This window comes from Salvelinus sp. IW2-2015, linkage group LG14 (assembly GCF_002910315.2).
Source record: "Salvelinus sp. IW2-2015 linkage group LG14, ASM291031v2, whole genome shotgun sequence".
Lineage (NCBI taxonomy): Eukaryota > Metazoa > Chordata > Actinopteri > Salmoniformes > Salmonidae > Salvelinus > Salvelinus sp. IW2-2015.
Window position 1 is genome coordinate 40136013 of NC_036854.1, and position 19531 is coordinate 40155543.

Consider the following 19531-nt stretch of genomic DNA (forward strand, 5'->3'; position numbering starts at 1 on the left):
TTCCTGAGAGGGGGAGGGAGGGAGAAACAATGGGAGCGAGATGAGAAGGAAAGATTCTCCATCTCTTTCTGTCATAGACAGCCCCTTCTGTAGAGAGGTAGAGAGTGGGAGGAGAGATTCTCCATCCCATTTCCACACATAGTCACTTCCTGCAGGCTGAGTGCTGACACTGCCTCAGTGTCTATAGCCATTAACACTGCTGATGTGGAAATGTACTGCTGCGCACCAGGGAGGTCAAAGGGTTGTTGGGGGTTTTAACTTGTGTGGGTTGTGTGTAGTTGTGTGATACTGTATACAACTCCATTGAAGTCTGTTTGAGCTTTGTTATCCATGTTGTGTGGTCTTTGAGGTTTTTCTGTGTTGGTATGTGCCTGTGTATTCCAGGGTCATCGACGCATGGTGTGCTGCTCGGTGTGGAACGAGGAGAACGCGTCATGTAACCTGTTCACCTGTGGCTTCGACCGGCAAGCCATCGGATGGAACATAAACATCCCAGCTCTGCTGCAGGAGAAGTGATGCAGGACAAGTGACACACACACTGCACATACACGGGCATGCAGACACACACACACTACACACATGCCACTGTATTTGATGTACATTATCTCCATCCACTTTGCATGGACTGAGTGTTTTTGTGTGTTTTAATGGAGAGGACAAAGTCATATTTTAAACCAATCTATATACGTAAAAATATATTTGGTTGACTCCAGAAAACACACTACTTCTATGGTCTTGTTTACTGCTGATGAACATGAATGGGTGAATAGCAAACCCTAGTTGATCTTGCATGCACTCAAACTCCCGTCAATGTATTTGTAAAACTGTCTGAAGAACGATAGGAGAGGCAATACATTTGTACCACGCGTATCATATGGTGGCCTGGTCTAACCCAGATGGATGATCTTTACACTGAGTGGGTAATCTTGGCTGTTTTCACCCTCTTTGGCCTGCATGATCAAGGGCTAGGAGTTTACTATACTGTGTCATCTAGAGGCCTACTACACATTTGACCTACTGAGTTGTTTTGAGTCAGTCACATTTTACACTGTCCATTGTACAGATTTCTTTTTAAAAACAATTTTTTTGCCATGCTGTTAGGATACATCTGCCTTGTTCTTTCTATACTGTGTAGTACTCAATATGGGTGTACTGTAGATTTGACAATAGGGAACCTGCAATTATGTTTTTTTGCAAGAAAATGCATTCATGCATGCAGCAGCAATGGGGCTTGTTCAATATCATATTTCACATTTCCTCCATGTGTCACAATGTGCTGATATGGTTACTGGTCACCTGCTTAGATAAATATGCTTGACTGATATTAATGTTTGCTGTACATAGATCTCAATGAAAATGATAGATGATCAGCTTGAAGTGTGTAGTCCTCCTGGCCAGTACACTGTTTACTGTATTGCATAGGCTAATCTAATGTTGAATATGTGATCATAACATCCTCCAATAGCAAAGCCACAAAAGAGCTCAATAAAATGATTTGGTTAATTATCACCATGGTTACACAGGAAATTGGCTGAGGCGCGTCAGGATGAAGTATAGTTCGGATGATTAGGGCCATGAGTTTTTCCGACTCATGTTACCTGACCACGAAGAAATTAAACCGTAGTTATAGGATACACAGTGCCTTCAGAAAGTATTCACACCCCTTGATTTTTTCCACATTTTGTTGTTAAAGTGGGATAAAAATGGATTTAATTGTCATTTTTTTGGCAACGATCTACACAAAATAGTCTGTCAAAGTGGAAGAAAAATACTTTTTTTTTTAAATCTTTGGAAAATAAACACTAATATAACTTGATTAGATAACAATTCAACCCTCCGAGTCAATACATGTTAGAATCATTTTTGCCGGTGATTTACAACTGTGAGTATTTCTGGGTATGTCTCTTAAGAGCTTTGCACACCTGGATTGTACAATATTTGCCCATTATTCTTTAAAAAAWTTTTTTATTCAAGCTCTGTCAAGTTGGTTGTTGATCATTGCTAGACAGCCATTTTCAAGTCTTGCCATAGATTTTTAAGCCGATTTCTAAGTCAAAACTGTAATTAGGCCAATCGAACATTCAACATCGTCTTGGTAAGCAACGCCAGTGTATATTTGGCCTTGTGTTTTAGGTTATTGTCCTGCTGAAATGTTAATTTTTCTCCCAGTGTCTGTTGGAAAGCAGACTGAATAAAGTTTTCCTCTAGGATTTTTCCTGTGCTTATCTCTATTCCATTTCTTTTCATTCCTAAAAAGTCCCTAGTCCTTGTCGATGACAAGCATACCCATAACATGATGCAGCCACCACACCGTGCTTGAAAATATGAGGAGTGGTACTCCGTGATGTGTTGTGTTGGATTTGCCCCAAACAATAACGCTTTGTATTCAGGACAAAAAGTTAATTTCTTTGCCACATTTTTTGCAGTATTACTTTACTGCCTTATTACAAACAGGATGCATGTTTGGGAATATTTTTGTTCTGTACAGGCTTCCTTCTTTTCACCCTGTCATTTAGGTTAGTTTTGTGGAGTAACTACAATGTTGTTGATCTATCCTCAGTGTTCTCCTATCACAGCCATTAAACTCTAACTGTTTTAAAATCACCATTGGCCTTCCTCTCCGGCAACTGAGTTAGGAAGGAGGCCTCTATCATTTTAGTGACTGGGTTTATTGATAAACGATCCAAAGTGTAATTAATAACTGCATTATGCTCAAAGGGATATTCAATGTCTGCTTATTTATTTTGGATCTACCAACAGGTGCCCTTTGCGAACCCTTGGAAAACCTCCCTGGTCTTTGTGGTTGAATACTTATTGACTCAAGACATTTCAGCTTTTCATTTTTAATTTGGAAACATTTCAAAAATAAATTCCACTTTGACATTATGGGGTATTGTTTGTAGATCAGTGACACAAAATCTCAATTTAACCAATTTTAAATTCGGGCTGTAACACAACAAAATGTGGAAAAAGTCAAGGGTTGTGAATACTTTCGGAAGGCTCTGTATCTAGTTGCTGCTGTAGTTTCCCCTGGCCAGAAAAGTAGTGTCATGACAATGAGAGTTAACACTGTTACAGTACAACCCATCCTGAGTGACAACCATTCCTATCAAGTGCTCTTTGTATCGACATAATGTATAACCCACCCACGCTTGTTGTGAATCTGATCGCTCTTCAATAGGGTTAGTTTCGATGTTCTGCATGTGCTGTACAATAGTTAATCAACTCTACTCATGGTTGTATAAGATGAAATTTCACCAAGTGGCTTTGTTGCTGTGTTGTGTGTCTGTCACTTTCTACTGTACCTCATCTGTTTGTCTGTGTGTTGCGCATCAACATCACAGTTATACTGCTGTGATGTTTTCACAATAGATAATATAAAGAAAACTGTTATAAATTTACTGTTATAAGTTATAAATTTACACATTCAAGATGAATTCAGTATGGATAAAAAAGTTTAACGTATAAGAATGTTGTACAATGTAGTTACACATTTGCATTAATCTTGTTACCAGCATCTGTCAGAATATCAAATTACATCTGCTAATAAAATAACTTGGGGTTGTGTACAAAAAGTCACCCTATTCCCTTCATGGTGTGCTACAGTACTTTTGATCAGAGCCCTATGGACTCTGGTCAAACGTAGTGCACTAATATAGGGTATAGGGTGCCATTTGGGATGTACACGTTCTGTTTTTAGCATATAGCTCAGATTTCTTCATCATTGTACTTTTTATTTTATTCCGGCAGTTTGTATGTCACTTTCACTGTATCAGAATCATCTTTAATCTTCAAAGAGGTATGGCTGGACAGAGAACCCTCATGTATGAATTATAAGGAAGGGGGAAAAGGAATATGATTTTTTATATTTTGAACTGTGGTATGAGATTGGAAAAAGTACCGGTAGATAGGCAAGGCACAGCGGCTTCATTGTAAGAAAATATATTCACCCTAAACCTCATTCTTTCATTACACTTTTTGCACACTGTATTATCATTTTTGGGATAGATGTATTCTGCACAGATGCTTGTCAAAATCCAATTAAAAGTATGATTCCTTTTCCATTCGTTGAAATGTTTTGTATTTTCATTATGAATCTAACTGAATAGTTTAATAATTTTAACTCATAACTGAATTTATTTGACATAAATTGAATGCTAAATTAATTTGAATGATACATCTCAGATAATAATAGAATGAGTGAACATGGTGAGTTCCCTAGTTATAATACGTAGTGTGTTACAACACTAACTGATATTGTGCTCAAGATCACAAAAATACAGAAGTAGTTTTCCTTCCTCCGTAACACAGTTATTGAGTGATGTTAGGTTGTCAACTTGATTCGTTACCTTTCTAAAGCAGAAAGGAGGCAGCAAAAATATACAAAGCTTACAGAATGTTAGCCTTTGTGTGTTTTACAGATCAATTTGTGCACATGTCAAGCAAGCCAGTAAAAAAACAGACTAGGTCAAACACTTTTCTGATCTGGTTAACGATTGGTTTAATAGAAGAGAATGCAATCAATGTTTTACTGAGACTGGAAGGAAATCTCATCCAAGTAAAGTAAATGGAAATTGAGACAGTAATAAGATCGGTCTCGAAGTAAAGTCAATACAAATAGACAGTAATAATGCTTTGCCTACATCTCAAATGGCACCATATTCCCTACATAGTGCATAGGGCTCTGGTCAAAAGTAGTGCACTATATAGGTCCTTCCCAATAGGAGGCACCCTTGGTGGCAGCCTCCAAGTAAAGTAAATACAAATGGACAGTAATAAATCTTGGTGGCGGCCAGGTAAGTAGATTTCACAGCCCCTGGCTGCCTCCCAAATGGTACCCTATTCCCTTTATGTGGCATTGAGGAGGACATGAGCCAAGTCTAATAAACAAGCAGGTGTGGAGGAGATGATGCATGATGGTCTGGAGATCAATACGGAGGAGAGACTGGCTGTCTGTAAACCCCAACAAGCTCTCTCCCTCTTTCTATCAATATCTCTCTCTCGCTCTCTCTTGTTTTCTTGTCTCCGTCTGTCTGTCGCTCCCTTCCTCTCTGTAAAGCCCCTCTGACTGGGGGTAGTAAGCAGTCTGATGGAAAGGTCAGGGGTTAGTCACATAGATAAGGGTCGCTTGTCATCCCTCAGTGGGAATAATGTGTTTTATAACACATTTGGATTGGTTGACAGTTGACACGATCAAGGTTAGATTTCTATTTAACTTTATCAGACAAGACCTAACGGCATTCTATTGATGTCTCTTTTCTTGTTAAATCCAGAATTGGATCACCTTCAGGCTATTCCAAATCTCCTCCAGTCATGTAGGATGTTCATGTGTAATTACAAAGCAGTATTTTTTTGTGTTTGAACAAGTTGGGAAAATCCCTGGTTCTGGTATTAATACAGTACAGTAGATTTCATTCATTACTTCTGAGCGGAGTGGTATCCAGAACCCAGCCCTAGCTCCCGATCATGTCTGTTAGATTACAGTTAGATGACCAAGCACAAGGGCCAGGCTGTGGAGTAAATAGTCAATTATGATGTTTGTTGTAGTGTGGACAGTCATGAGACATACCTGCCCTGAGGGGAAAAGAGAGATACATACAACTATCCCTTCTCATAGCTCATTTGGTGGCTCCCCACCCAGTTTGACACCTGCCACTGAGACAGGATGATTACCATTTCCAATGTATTTCCTTGGGGAAGGGAAGAGTCTCTAATATTTGTGTGTGGAGGTGATGCATCTGTGGAGACAGACAGTCATGAAAACAGTGTTTATTTCAATTCATAGTGGAAAGGGCCACATACTGTAGGCCTAAAGAACATTTTATGTGTTTTAGGTTGATAAATTGTGGTGCACACGTTACACGGTTTTCTCTTCCCACAGACCAAGCTAATGAGTATCCTAGAGACGAAATATTGCACAGTAACCTATATCATCACAAATAACCAAGACAAAGATAAAATGACCAGATTTTCAGATTTTATTCACATGTACAAACATTCACTTTTAAGGTATTACTGAAGTGCAATTTACAACCTTAGCAGCATGTATTCATAGAACTTCAATTTACATCTGAATTAGACATATCTTCATTATCGTCTTCCCATATTGTATTTTTTTTATTGTTTAAAATTTTTACAAATATACACTCATTTAATACAACATTACCATTCAGTCATGCCATACTGTTAATATCTCTCAAAATAATCAACGGGTTTTTAACGAGGAATCAGTTTGTTATATTTGCCAGAAACCACAAAACTACACTACATGACCAAAAGTATGTGGACACCTGCTTGTCGAACGTCTCATTCCAAAATCATGGGCATTAATATGGAGTTGGTCCCCCCTTTGCTGCTATAACAGCCTCCACTCTTCTGGGAAGGCTAGATTTTGGAACATTGCTGAGAGGACTTGCTTCCATTCAACCACGAGCATTAGTAAGGTTGGACAATTAGGCCTGGCTCGCAGTCGGCATTCCAATTCATCCCATTCATCCAAAAGGTGTTCAATGGGGTTAAGGTCAGTGCTCTGTGCAGGCCAGTCAAGTTCTTCCACACCAAATTCGACAAACCATTTCTGTATGGACCTCACTTTGTGCACGGGGGCATTGTCATGATGAAACAGGAAAGGGCCTTCCCCAAACTGTTGCCCCAAAGTTCGAAACACAGAATCGTTTAGAATGTCATTGTATGCTGTAGCATTAAGATTCCCCTAAGGGGCCTAGCCCGAACCATTATTCCTCCTCCACCAAACTTTACAGTTGGCACTATGCATTGGGGCATGTAGCGTTCTCCTGGCATCTGCCAAACCCAGATTCATCTGTTGGACTGCCAGATGGTGAAGCGGGATTCATCACTCCAGAGAACGTGTTTCCACTGCTCCAGAGTACGATGGCGGCGAGCTTTACACCACTCCAGCTGACGCTTGGCATTGCGCATGGTGATCTTAGGCTTGTGTGCAGCTGCTCGGCCATGGAAACCCATTTCATGAGGCTCCCAATGAACAGTTATTGTGCTGACATTGCTTCCAGAGGCAGTTTGGAACTCGGTAGTGAGTGTTGCAACTGAGGACAGATGATTTTTACCACGCTACACGCTTCAGCACTTGGCGGTTCCATTCTGTGAGCTTGTGTGGCCTACCACTTCACCGCTGAGCCGTTGTTGCTCCTAGATGTTTCCACTTCACAATAACAGCACTTACAGTTGACCGGGGCAGCTCTAGCAGGGCAGACATTTGACGAACTGACTTGTTTGAAAGGTGGCATCCTATGATGATGCCACATTGGAAGTCACTGAGCTCTTCAGTAAGGCTATTCTACTGCCAATGTTTGTCTATGGAGATTGCATGGCTTTGTGCTCGATTTCTTACACCTGTCGGTAACAGGTGTGGCTGAAATATCCAAATCCACTCATTTGAAGGGGTGTCCACATACTTTTGTATATATAGTGTATGTTTGACTAATTGAATGACTATGAAAAATAACTGGTAAAACATACCACAAGCTTCCAACAGAATGTGCCTCTACATTTAATAATAGAGCGAATTAGAAAATAAAAGAGAAATATGTACAAGATGAACCTTCAGAGGGAAAACTAGTTAGATTATTCTTTACAACACATGTATGTGTATGAAGATGACAAAAGAGTTTGAGTTTATTCATGGTTCATTATCACTCCACATAATGTCCTATGTGTACCAGGGTTAGGGTCAATTCCATTTCAATTCAGACAATGCATTTAAATGGAATTTACCCCAACCCTGATGTGCACTGTGTTTATGTATGTATGACATGCATCTAGTGATCTGTGATTGGGGTCATACTAGCCTTGACAAGGGGTGGGTTCTCTTTATAAAAGAGAACAACCTTCACTGGATCTCTACTCAACTAACGGGGACAGGGAGGATTTTATAAAAACTTAAAGACCTACTCCTGCTATTCTGGAACTTTTCCAATTGAAAAAACGATATCCCACTTTGATGATAATGATGATCCACATTCTTGTCCGTTGGAACACTATATCAGAGAAATGACTGTGACACTATTTCCTACAGTCTACCTGCCCGGTGGACCTTACACACTACCAAAATGGGATCTGAGGCAGAGGAGAGTGATGGACAAGTAACAACACTGACACATAAGAACTATGACCACTAGGTGACACTGTTACTGTGTTTAATATAATAGCCTGGACTGTTCTCTTCGTTAACTCCAAGGAAAGTGTCAGAGTAAGGTGGGAGGATTTAAACAACATGACGATAATGTATGCATATAACGTTAACTTATTCCTACATTGGAACATCACACATGTAAAAACAAAACCTTGTAATACTAAAATAAAGCATATTTTCAAGATTAAACGGGGGGTGAAAATAGGACATTTGAAATGAACACAAACATAAAGTAAGGGGGCCAACGTGGACAAACATGGCCAGGGTTGAGAAGTCAGTGTTTTACAGGTGACATTTGATAGCGTGTAGTGTGTTCTAGCGTTCTGAACCTTTACAGACTGGCTTGGGGAGTAGTGAGGATGTGAAACAAAGAAGAGAACGGTCCCTCGCTACCACCCAGCACCTGGACTATAGAGTAGGGCCAGTAGAGAGTTAATGACTCCGCAACTAAACACCAAAATGCATTTTGTTAAGTAGGGTTGTATTTATTGTTTTTCTCCCAGTGATGACTGAATGTCAGTCCATTCTGAGTCCTTCCCATCATTGCAGGTAATCGCTCGTCAACCAAACCACTGTAGCAGGTTAGTCACAACCCTTTTACACCAGCTCAAAGTGAGCGCAGCTAACAAGTCAGGCTCACGACTGCTCTATTGTGCGTTAATCAACCCCCCTTTATAATCAACCTGTAAGTGGTAAAAAAAACGGGGGAAAACTGTGCCATTCCAATTACAGCGAGAGACCTGACTACAAAGGTAAAAAGGTGAAATCAACTCAGAGCGTTAATGACAGGTATTAAAGAAGCTAAGATGGCTGTGGTGTTCTATCTGAAAGGGGAACCCCAGTGTGGGCTAATGGAAGCAGTTATGTTGCTATCACCTCCATTCTCCTCTATTCCCTTTGTGCCACTAAGAGCAGGTGGAATTAACCTGTCGTGGCCACGTCAGAACCTCTAGCTTCGTGACTTGTGTTAGAGTCAGAAGTGAGCGGAGAGAGGTGGAGAGGAGGCGAGAGAGAGGGGAGAGAGGAGGAGAGAATGAGATCGGTGAAGGAGAGGGGGTTGAAGATGGCAGAGAGGAACAGAGGGATAGAAAGGGGGTCGAAAGATGAAGTGATAGAGAAAAAGGAGGAGATGGACAGACAAAGAGATGCTGTGAAAAGGGAGAGAGATAGGTGAGATATATGTGAACTGGGCCTGTGGCAAGCGGGCGTGTGTGTGTGTAACGGTGAGTTGTCTATCTGGTTCTTTGTGGTCCTTTTCTCTTTCTCCATCTCTCTGTCCATCACACGTCACAATGACAGGCTCTGTAATTGGCTGGCCCTGTCCCCCATCCCGCTGGATCTCTGCAGGCGCACCGCCGCCCCCAAATGGCTGATGACAAGATAGCGGCTGCCTTTCACATTGACCAAGGTTACCCTGCCTTCTTTCCTGCCTTCTCCCCGGCTTTGACATGACAACCAGGGACCAGCGGGATAATGAAGGAGAGGTCCGATCAAACCCACTTTCTTTCATTCCCGTTTTCATTTTTTATTTTTTGGGTGGAACTTGAACGACCGACATAAAAGGTGGCTTTTGCCGAGGAGGAGATGGAGGCTTGTAGAGCAAACCAAAGTTAGCGGACAACAATAAAGCCAACTGCCACATGCTCCTTCTAAAGACACGCACGCAAACGGACGGATGAACACGGACACGCACACCACAGGAAGCTGGTGTGCGTGTGCATAATAATGGCTGGAATGGAGTGAAATGTCTTAGTCCTGTAGCAGGAAGCTCTCCTGCTCTGGAGGTTTCTTCACCCAGGTTCCCAGGCCTGTCTCCTGTAGCGATCTGAGCCACTGCTGTTTGGCAGTCTGGTAAGAGCCGGCAGCCATCTTGGCCTCACAGTACATCAGTGGCTGGTCCACGGGCCCGGAAGCATGGATACTCAACTGGAGAGAGAAGGAAGAAGAAGAAGGAGGGAGAGAAAAAGGCAGAGAGAGAAATAAAGATGTAGCGAGAAAGAGAGAGGGAGAAAAAGACGGGGTAGAGGGTTAGGGTAAGAGAGATAGAGAGCAAAACAAAACTAATGAGCCGGCACAAACGGGGAACTTCAACAGCTGTGTAATCTCCCCATTTAAATTTCACAAGCAATTGAACATTCTCTGTGCTTTTGTGCATTTCCTTTGTTGCGCAGGCAGAAAGAGAAGAGGAGCAGCCGCTAGGCGAGGCGAGAGAGGGCACAGTCAAGTCACAAAGTTTCTTTGGAGATTACTGTGTCTGCTGTTGCATGCCTTACTGCGCGCGGGGACCAATTTCCAAGGGCGGCGCTCCTCAAGTGCTTCTCCAAATAATTATGGTTATATAATCATTATAATTTAACTGCCACCATTTGGGTGTTGCAGGCATTTACATACATTTTCATAATGAAAATTAAACTGCGCTTTGTGTTTGTTCTAAAATAATAGGGTGGTATGGTGTGGGGGGGGGGGGGGGGGGGTAAGCTGCTGTAGAGTACTGTGGCAGCTGTTGCTGGACACACAGAGACGTCAAGTGGTTCCATGCTACTCACCGGAAGCTTGGTTAGTCGCTATTAAAGGCATGGTATGACATTTTTGTAATGCCATGTACAGATATACTATCTTAATTTGATCAGTTTTTCACAGCAGAAAAATATTCCTGCAGCAACATGACATGTGAATTCTTATGTGGAATATAATTTATGGATTATAATACATTTTTGAGATTGTTACATTTTTCGTTAGGGAAAATCAAGGCTGACATTTTAAAGTGGAAATTACACCTTAGAAGCCTTTCAAACTTCAGAAACCTTTTTAAACCTCGAACATTCTCTGCAACAACAGAGTGATCGAATTAAGATCGAACATCTGTATTCATTATGATACAGTTCATAGTGTGTGCGTGTTTCTGTCTGCAGTACTCACCTTGCGGTACAGCCTTGCCCAGCGGGTGAACAGAGCGTGCTTGCAGAGCCTTGATGGCGTCCCAGAGTCCCTCTTCCGTCCCGTAGCCGCGTTGACCACCTCCAGCTGACCGTCCCCACAAGTCCAGTTCACACTGACACACAGAGACTTCCCCGGCTGACGACACTCACCGCTGACACTCAGACCTGCAGGGATGCACAGGAAAAAAAGGTATTTTTTCTTTTTAGAATGTGTGTGATTGCTTAAGCTTTTAGTCATATTAGACACAGGGTAATCCCGGTTAACCCAGAACTAAAGACTTGCGTAATTGGTTAGATGCTCGATTAAAGGTAGACTCAGCGAAATGATGTTGCCACGAGCAGCACCGCAGATATTGAGATGAGCGAGATCCAACACTTCGCACACACAGTCACAAACAGTATCGGCGCATGTGCACGGTATTGCTTCACGCTGTCACAGCGTGGTAGCCGCAGGACCAAAACAGCAGAGAAGTTGAGCCCCGCGCTTCAACGCTGTTGTTGCGGAAATTGACCCACTATGCTGTTTACTTTCTGCATCTACGTCATATCGCTGAGTCTACCTTTAAGTTCTGGATCCATACATGTTGAGAAGAGATAAAACGAGGATCGGAACTGGAATGAAGAGCTCCACCCTCTCTCTTTGCAAATTACGGGCAAGTCTATGGGCCAAAAGTACCCTCCCCTTCCGAAATTCAAAAGATACTAACACCTGCGAAATTGTGATTTGTCCAAATAACCAGTGACGAAAAACCCAAGCACCGTAACTAATGCTGCTGGTTATCTCATGCATCCCGTTGTATCATGAAAGATCTACGGTACCGTTTATGCAGTCTGTCCACGAGAGATTAGACACATGAGGACAGGGGACCGTCTTGTTATATAGAGGCCAAGAGACATATTTGCTACACTTTTACACTAATACAACATCTGAAGGATAAAAAACAGCTGAAACATGAAATTACTGTATGTTTGTTTCACCTGAACCTGAACTTTATACTTCGATTTGCTTTTCATTTTCACTTTTTTTGTGGTTAACTCCCTCTAGCAAAGAACAGATGCAACGTTTGCAGTGGTGCAAAAGCTTAGTCAACCTGGTTCTCTATCTCCAAGCTGTTTATACACCAGCCTCTCTCCTCAGAGAGCAGTTACAGACACTGGGGGGAGAGGGAGAGGGAGAAAGGGATAGGAAACAGTGGGGGAAGAGAGAGAGAGAGAGAGAGGAGAGTGAGGGGGGAGTGATGGGGGAGAAAGAGAGAGAAAAGACAGAGAGTGAAAGAAAATGAAAGACCGAGAGTCTATCAAGCATGCGAGTGTGCATTTCATTAAAGGGAAACGTGTTGACGTGGATAATGTAACGTGGGCGTTTGAAGCTTCACTATCTCTGTGGTAAACACTGTGCCTGAGATACTGAGGTCCCTCACTGGACTCCTCAATCAGACACAGCCTCTCACATCCAATTAGCTAGCCTAGCGCTCCGATAGCACTCTGCACGAAAAGCAGTGGAGGGTAGGAGGAGAGGTGGAGGAAGGTGGCGAGGAGGAAAATGGGATGAGGAAGAGATGAGTTGAAGAGGAGAATATTGAGAAAGGAGGATGGTGAGGAGAGAAGAAGGGTAAGGAGGAGGAGGAGGAAGAGGAGGAGGATGGGAGGAGACTCAGCCACTAGACTTCATGTACAATGAATTAGCACCCAGTGTTACAGAACAAGAGAAGTGAGAACCAGTCCCCCCCTATGGACACAGGGAATTAGCACCCCTGCTGAGTGCAGCTAAAAAAAAACGTACACACTCCAGCAGCATTGTCAAGACATCAACACTGATTATAATGTAGTTATGCACTGGTGGAAACAAAGTAGAAAATACAAGTAGGAATGTTTACCTTGACACAGGGTAACTAAAAACGCATGCAAAGTACGATGCACCCATAATATGTCTCCATTTGAATAAAATGTTTAAGTCTGGACAAGTGTCCATATTAATGATATGATCGAATCGCTCATAATTAATAACGCTATTACTATTGCAGTAGTGAGTAGATGGATCAGTTTTGATAAAGATACCTTAAGAAAAAGGACTTGGTCATATAATTGTATAGAAACAAAGCCATGCATTCTGAGATATAACACAAAATAGATTTAACACATTCTCAGTGATCATCTTTCTCTGTGGCAGACTCATTCCCCCATAGTCCCATCTTCACTCTTCCATTCACCAGTCTTTCATTCCTCTCTTCCTTCTTTTCTATAGCTTTTCAGAGCTGGAATAAATTGCCTGCCGACATAACAATCACCTAGTCTCTTATTATCATCCCTCCTTTCTCTTACAGAGACACACCTCTTTGAACAAAAGACTCCCCCCTCTCTTGCTCTCTCTCTTTCTCCTGTCTCCCCCCTCTCTCTCTCTCTTTCTCCCGTCTCCCTCCTCTCCCTCTCTCTCTCTTTCTCCCTCTCCTGTCTCCCTCCTCTCCCTCTCCTGTCTCCCCCTCTTTCTCCATCTCTCTCCCTCTCTCTCTCTATCACACTGCCTCTATTCATGCCTCATTTGATCCCTTCAATCGACTTGACTCTTGTGTCTCTGTAATAGCCAATTAGATTTTTCTGTGAAGTCTTGATCAGTTTCTCTATTCTAGTTAGCGCTCTGCAGGTAGCTCATGAAGTAGACCAATTCAAACCTGTGGTTATGTGATGTATAATAATTATAATAGCTGGAAAATGTAAATATTCATATCAAAAACCCACCACCACTAACGCTACAATTACTTCAAGAACCATTTCTGTGGCCACTGCTTAGAGCCATGCACGCACATGCGGCATTAATATTGAGTGGACAACTGAAAAGTCAAAAATGTGAGCAAGGCGAAAGGCAGTACCGGCAACGCATGATACATGCAACTTAGGACCGTGAATGTGGAGGGGACAACACTTTATTAGACCACGCCACATCCAAGAACAAATGTCAATTGAAAAGTCTTAAATGTGATTGAGGCAAAAGGCAGCACTGGCAACGTATGATACCTACAATGTAAACGCTCTATAATAGTAAAAGTAACTCCAGGCCGTGTCTCCAGTGTGGTGTCTCCCGGTTTGGTTAAATCCAGGTGACTTTTTGAAGGACAACCTCATTGATGTATTTAGCCCTCTCTGCTCTCTGCTGCAGGTGGAGTCATTTGGTTGGCAGTGATAAGAGCTCCTGGGGAAGTCAGTCAGAGCCAGAGCCTTTCATATGACAGGACTTAAAATAACCCAGCCATTTCCCTGAACAAGAGGCCCAGACACAATGGTGGAGGATCTCATCAGGGCAGGATGAATGAAAAGGTGGAGGGAGGGTGGAGGAGGAGGGAGCATGGGCCCTGGGTCCTGGGAGTGAATGGAATGAACCATCCCTCCCTCCCTCTCTCTCTCTCACTCCCCCTCTCTCTCCCCCTCTCTGTCCACCTCCTCTTTGCTCACTCCCTCCTCCACAATGAATGGTTGTCTGATAAGAGCTGTGATTACATTGATTTGGAGTAGGGCCATCTCTCCAATGACCCCCTCTCCTCTCCTCCTCCCCCTGTCCTCTACTGGCTCCATGGTTCAGACAGCAAAGATACACACACACACACACACACACGCATGCAGACACGCACACACACACACACACAAAGCCACGTCCCAGTAAACACATAGACATAGCATTCTCTGATGTCCGTCTGCGATTTAAGCCTTGCACTGAGTTTACAACGTTTATTTTCCAGCGATTGGACATTAGCCATCAGGATACCAGGAAGAGGCCGTGTAGGCCCGTCTTTTCAGCCTAGCTTGGAGTCCCCGTTTCCTTCCTCTTCTTAGTCGCCATGAATAGCCATAAAAAAAGCGAAGTCGAGCAGGACCCGGGAAGAAGCGCGCCCTCCAAAACGCCGCCGTCTTAGACACACCAGCTGTCGGTGCACATCGAAGCCTTCCTCCCAGACAAGATTAACACATTCTATACTTGCTTCGAGGCAGACAATACCGAGCCATCCAGGATGACTCGCTGCTCCAGATGACCAGGTGCTTTCACTCTCAGAGGTAGACGTGAGGTAAACTCTCAAAAAAGTGAATACATAGCCGATGGCCCAGATGGCGTCCCTGGCTGCATCCTCAGCATGTGTGCTAACCAGCTGGCGGGCATCTTCTCGGACATCTTCAACTTGTCCCCGTCCCAAGCTGTAGTCCCCACCTACTTTAAGGAAACCAACACTGTCCCAGTGCCCAAGAAAGACAAAGTGACATTCCCAAATGACCTCGGTCATCATGAAGTGCTTCGAGAGGCTGGTCATTGCCCACATCAAGGCCAGCATGCCAGGCACACTGGACCCACTCCAATCTGCCTACCGCTCCAACTAGAGGTCTTCACGGGTCCAAAAAGTTGAAGTGGACCTGGGGCTTTCCCACCCGGACCCGATCTGCATAAATAAAAATAAATAAATATAGAGACCCATTCCGAACGGACCAGAGGACAACTAGACCCATTCCGATTGTAGACATGGTCGGATCCAGACCAGGTCTGATCCGAGTGAGGGAAGCAGATAAGAAAAAAAATCATATTTGATGATAAGTAACCTTGCTATAGCACCTATTAGTCTACTATAGCGCGAGTCAATTGGTTGGTTGCTGTCTCTCGTCTCTCCCTCCCTGCTCGCTGTGTCACTCGCTCACAGTACAGCCCCATCCTCGCACCTCTCTCCCTCCTCTCACGCTTTATCAGCACCAGTTAATAAAGTAGCTTAAAATAGTATTACTTAGTATCTGTCTTGACTGCATCAAACCGGGAGAAGCTAGTTAAAATAGCTAACGTTAGCTAGCTAGGCTAATTGAGGCTGCAGTGCATGCGATTTCTCATCCTACAGTTACAAATAAAAACAACTCCATTCAGAATATTAAGTAGCAGCCTACCTGTTGGCTCTTGGTCGTTGTAGCCTATCCTTCCCCATCATTTTAATTCCATCTTCCATTGATTAGTTATCTCCTAACTTTTGCCACACACGGAGGCTCTATGACTGTAGCCTATTGCTGCTTTGATGACTTATGATTGGGTAACAACAAGCTACAAGCGCCACACATTCCACTCTCGTGAAAAGCAGCAGCATAAATTATAAAATGTCTCTCTCTCTCTCGACTGCAGCAGTCCCGTTCGGATCAGTCAGTTAAAATTGGCCCGTGACAATCATAACAGATCCGACCCACACTTGTGACATTATTTAGAATTCTGTATCCGGACCCGCTCTGGTTTATTCTACCGCCTTTTACTTTATGTTCATATTCTTATATTTTCTTATTTCTTATTGTTGTTGTATTGTTGAGAAGGCACCTGCAAGTAAGTACTTCGTTTGACGATGTATACCATGAGCATCCTGTACATAGGACTAATAAAACTTGAAACTTGAAACACACTCAGAAGGATGTCTAGAACGACAGGCAGAATGCTTGTGGCAGATGTCTGTGGCCACGTCTGTTTTGTTTTGAGGTTCCCCTTGTCCAAGGTAAAGGTCACCATTCTGCCCTTTGTCAACAACGATGACATGAAGGAGAAACATTTCTCAAAGAATTTATGTCAACCTTTGAGCAAAACATTCACATTTAGAGCAGAAGGAGAAATTATCTTATGGAGACATACTATGTCCTTTACGTGGGGACTGTCTTCAGTACCTAACTTAATACTTCAGACAACTTCCAAGTGACTCTACAGTGTTCTTGGTTGTTCAATGATAAATTCATTATGACCATCATCACTAAAGGTCCTTCTGTACAATAATCATTCCTGATGATGATGGAGCTGTAAAAATATTCATCCTTATGACACCTAATTACCCAGAGTTCTGTGGCACTGGGGATCTTTAGAGAGGGAAAATGCCCTTCAAGAGTAATGTGCACGACCTACATCCCTAGCCGTGTGTGTATGGAGGGTGAACACACTGTTATCCAAAAACATATCCAAAGTTAAAACTATCATCGTGATAGATTTTGTATAGCGTTGCATTGTCTCTGTCTGTCTGTCTGTCTCTGTGTCTCTTACCACTAAGAAGAGGCTGGTTGCGTCTGTAAGTTGCGGGCAGCGGTCCGAGGCACTCCAGTCTCTGACTCATCACCCTGTTGAAGTGACCCGGGTGTCTGAGACTGCCCACCGTCAGACTGTGGAGGTACACCGGCTCCACAAAGTGACTCAACAATGCCCCCTGCAGTCCCAGGACGTTCCATCTACAGGAAAGGAGAGGGGGGAGATGAGAGAGAGAGCGAGGAAAGGAGAGAGAAAGAGGGGGGAGAGAGAAGAGGAGAGAGGAGGAAATAGAGGAAAGGTGAAGAGAAGAAGGAGAGAGGGGAGAAAAGAGAGGAGAGGAGAGAGGGGAGAAAAGAGAGGAGAGGGGAGAAAAGAGAGGAGAGGAGAGATGGGAGAAGATAGAGGAGAGGAGAGAGGGGAGAAAAGAGAGGAGAGGGGAGATGGGAGAAGATAGAGGAGAGGAGAGAGGGGAGACAGAAGGAGCATCAGTGGTGGACAGAGACAATCTGATCATTATCTGGCCAAAGGACGTGACAAGATAGGGAACAAATGGTGACACACACACACACACTCAACAAAGGTCAGAGCATTATCACTCATTACAGCCACCCAGATATTATCATTCATATATTCAACATTGACATCAGGGTTTATGCACTTCCAGCAGGTTTGTGCTTACAGGTGTGCTTTTCTTTCTCGAAGACCAGGGACAAGGGCAATCACCTCTGAGTTTGTTTAGGAAGATCCACGAGTGACACATAATCAATAAAGCTCTAATCCTGTCTGCATCTGTTACACAGAAGTGTGGTGGTGAGAGAGCACTATACTGGTGGTGAGATAGTAAAATATTGGTGGTGAGATAGGCCTATACTGTTGGTGAGATAGGTCTATACTGTTGGTGAGATAGTACTACACTGGTGGTGAGATACTGTAGTACTATACTGGTGGTGAGATGATAGTACTATACTGGTGGTGAGATACTGTAGTACTATATTAATGGTGAGATAGGCCTATACTGTTGGTGAGATAGTACTATACTGTTGGTGAGATAGTACTATACTGGTGGTGAGATAGTACTATACTGGCGGCGAGGGAGTAGTATATTGGTAGTGAGATGATAGTACTATACTGGTGGTGAGACAGTACTACTGTTACTTGTGGTGAGATATTAAATTAATATACTGATGGTGAGATAGTACTATACTGGTGGTGAGATAGCACTATAGTGGTGGTGAGATACTGTAGTATTATACAAGTGGTGAGATAGTACTATACTGGCGGTGAGATGGTACTATACTGGTGGTAAGATACTGTAGTACTATACTGGTGGTGAGATAGTTATACACTGGTGGTGAGATAGTACTACACTGGTGGTGAGGGAGTACTATATTGGTGGGGAGATGATAGTACTATACTGGTGGTGAGACAGTACTGTACTGGTGGTGAGATATTAATTTAATAAACTGGTGGTGAAATATAAATCTACTGGTGGTGAGATATTACTATACTGGTGCTGAGATAGGCCTATACTGGTGCTGAGATAGGCCTATACCCGTGGTGAGATAGGCCTATACCAGTGGTGAGATAGTACTATACTGGTGGTGAGATAGTACTATACTGGTGGTGAGAATTATTTTTAATATACTGGTGTGAGATATAAATATACTGGTGGTGAGATATTAATTTAATATACTGGTGGTGAGATATTACTACACTGGTGGTGAGGGAGTACTATATTGGTGGGGAGATGATAGTACTATACCGGTGGTGAGACAGTACTGTACTGGTGGTGAGATATTAATTTAATATACTGATGGTGAGATAGTACTATACTGGTGGTGAGATAGCACTATAGTGGTGGTGAGATATTAATTTAATATACTGGTGGTGAGATATTATTTAATATACTGGTGGTGAGATTTAAATATACTGGTGGTGAGATAGTACTATACTGGTGGTGAGATATTAATTTAATATACTGGTGGTGAGATAGAAATATACTGGTGGTATGATAGTACTATGCTGGTGGTGAGATAGCACTATACTGGTGGTGAGATAGTAATATAATGGTGGTGAGATAGTAATATACTGGTGGGTGAGATGTTGTAGTACTATACTGGTGGTGAGATAGGCCTATACTGGTGTTAAGAAAGTACTATACTGATGGTGAGATACTGTAGTAGTAGAAATATTGGTGGTGAGATAGGCCTATACTGGTGGTGAGATAGTATTATACTGATGGTGAGATACTGTAGTAATATACTGGTGGTGAGTAGGCCTATACTGGTGTTAAGAAAGTACTATACCGATGGTTGAGAAAGTACTATATTGGTGGTGAGATACTGTAGTAGTAGAATATTGGGTGGTGAGATAGGCCTATACTGTGGTGAGATAGTATTATACTGATGG

At 42.8% G+C, this 19531-nt stretch overlaps 2 protein-coding genes across 4 annotated transcripts in view; one reads left to right on the forward strand and one right to left on the reverse strand.

Moving 5' to 3' along the window:
- The window catches only part of LOC111973060 (WD repeat-containing protein 37), a 28284-nt gene extending 24222 nt beyond the window's left edge, over positions 1–4062 (forward strand). For all 3 annotated transcript variants that reach the window (XM_024000223.2, XM_024000222.2, XM_024000225.2), the window contains one exon: positions 385–4062. In XM_024000223.2, the coding sequence (XP_023855991.1) occupies positions 385–516 (132 nt within the window). In that variant the 3' untranslated portion in view covers positions 517–4062. The remainder of the gene's footprint in view (positions 1–384) is intronic.
- Positions 4063–5955: 1893 nt separating this feature from the next.
- Positions 5956–19531, reverse strand: part of adarb2 (adenosine deaminase RNA specific B2 (inactive)) — a 201713-nt gene continuing 188137 nt past the window's right edge. The window contains exons 8-10 of the mRNA XM_024000991.2: positions 17141–17322; positions 11090–11274; positions 5956–10096 (exon numbers count right to left, since the gene is read on the reverse strand). Of these exons, the coding sequence (XP_023856759.1) occupies positions 9920–10096; positions 11090–11274; positions 17141–17322 (544 nt within the window). The 3' untranslated portion in view covers positions 5956–9919. The remainder of the gene's footprint in view (positions 10097–11089; positions 11275–17140; positions 17323–19531) is intronic.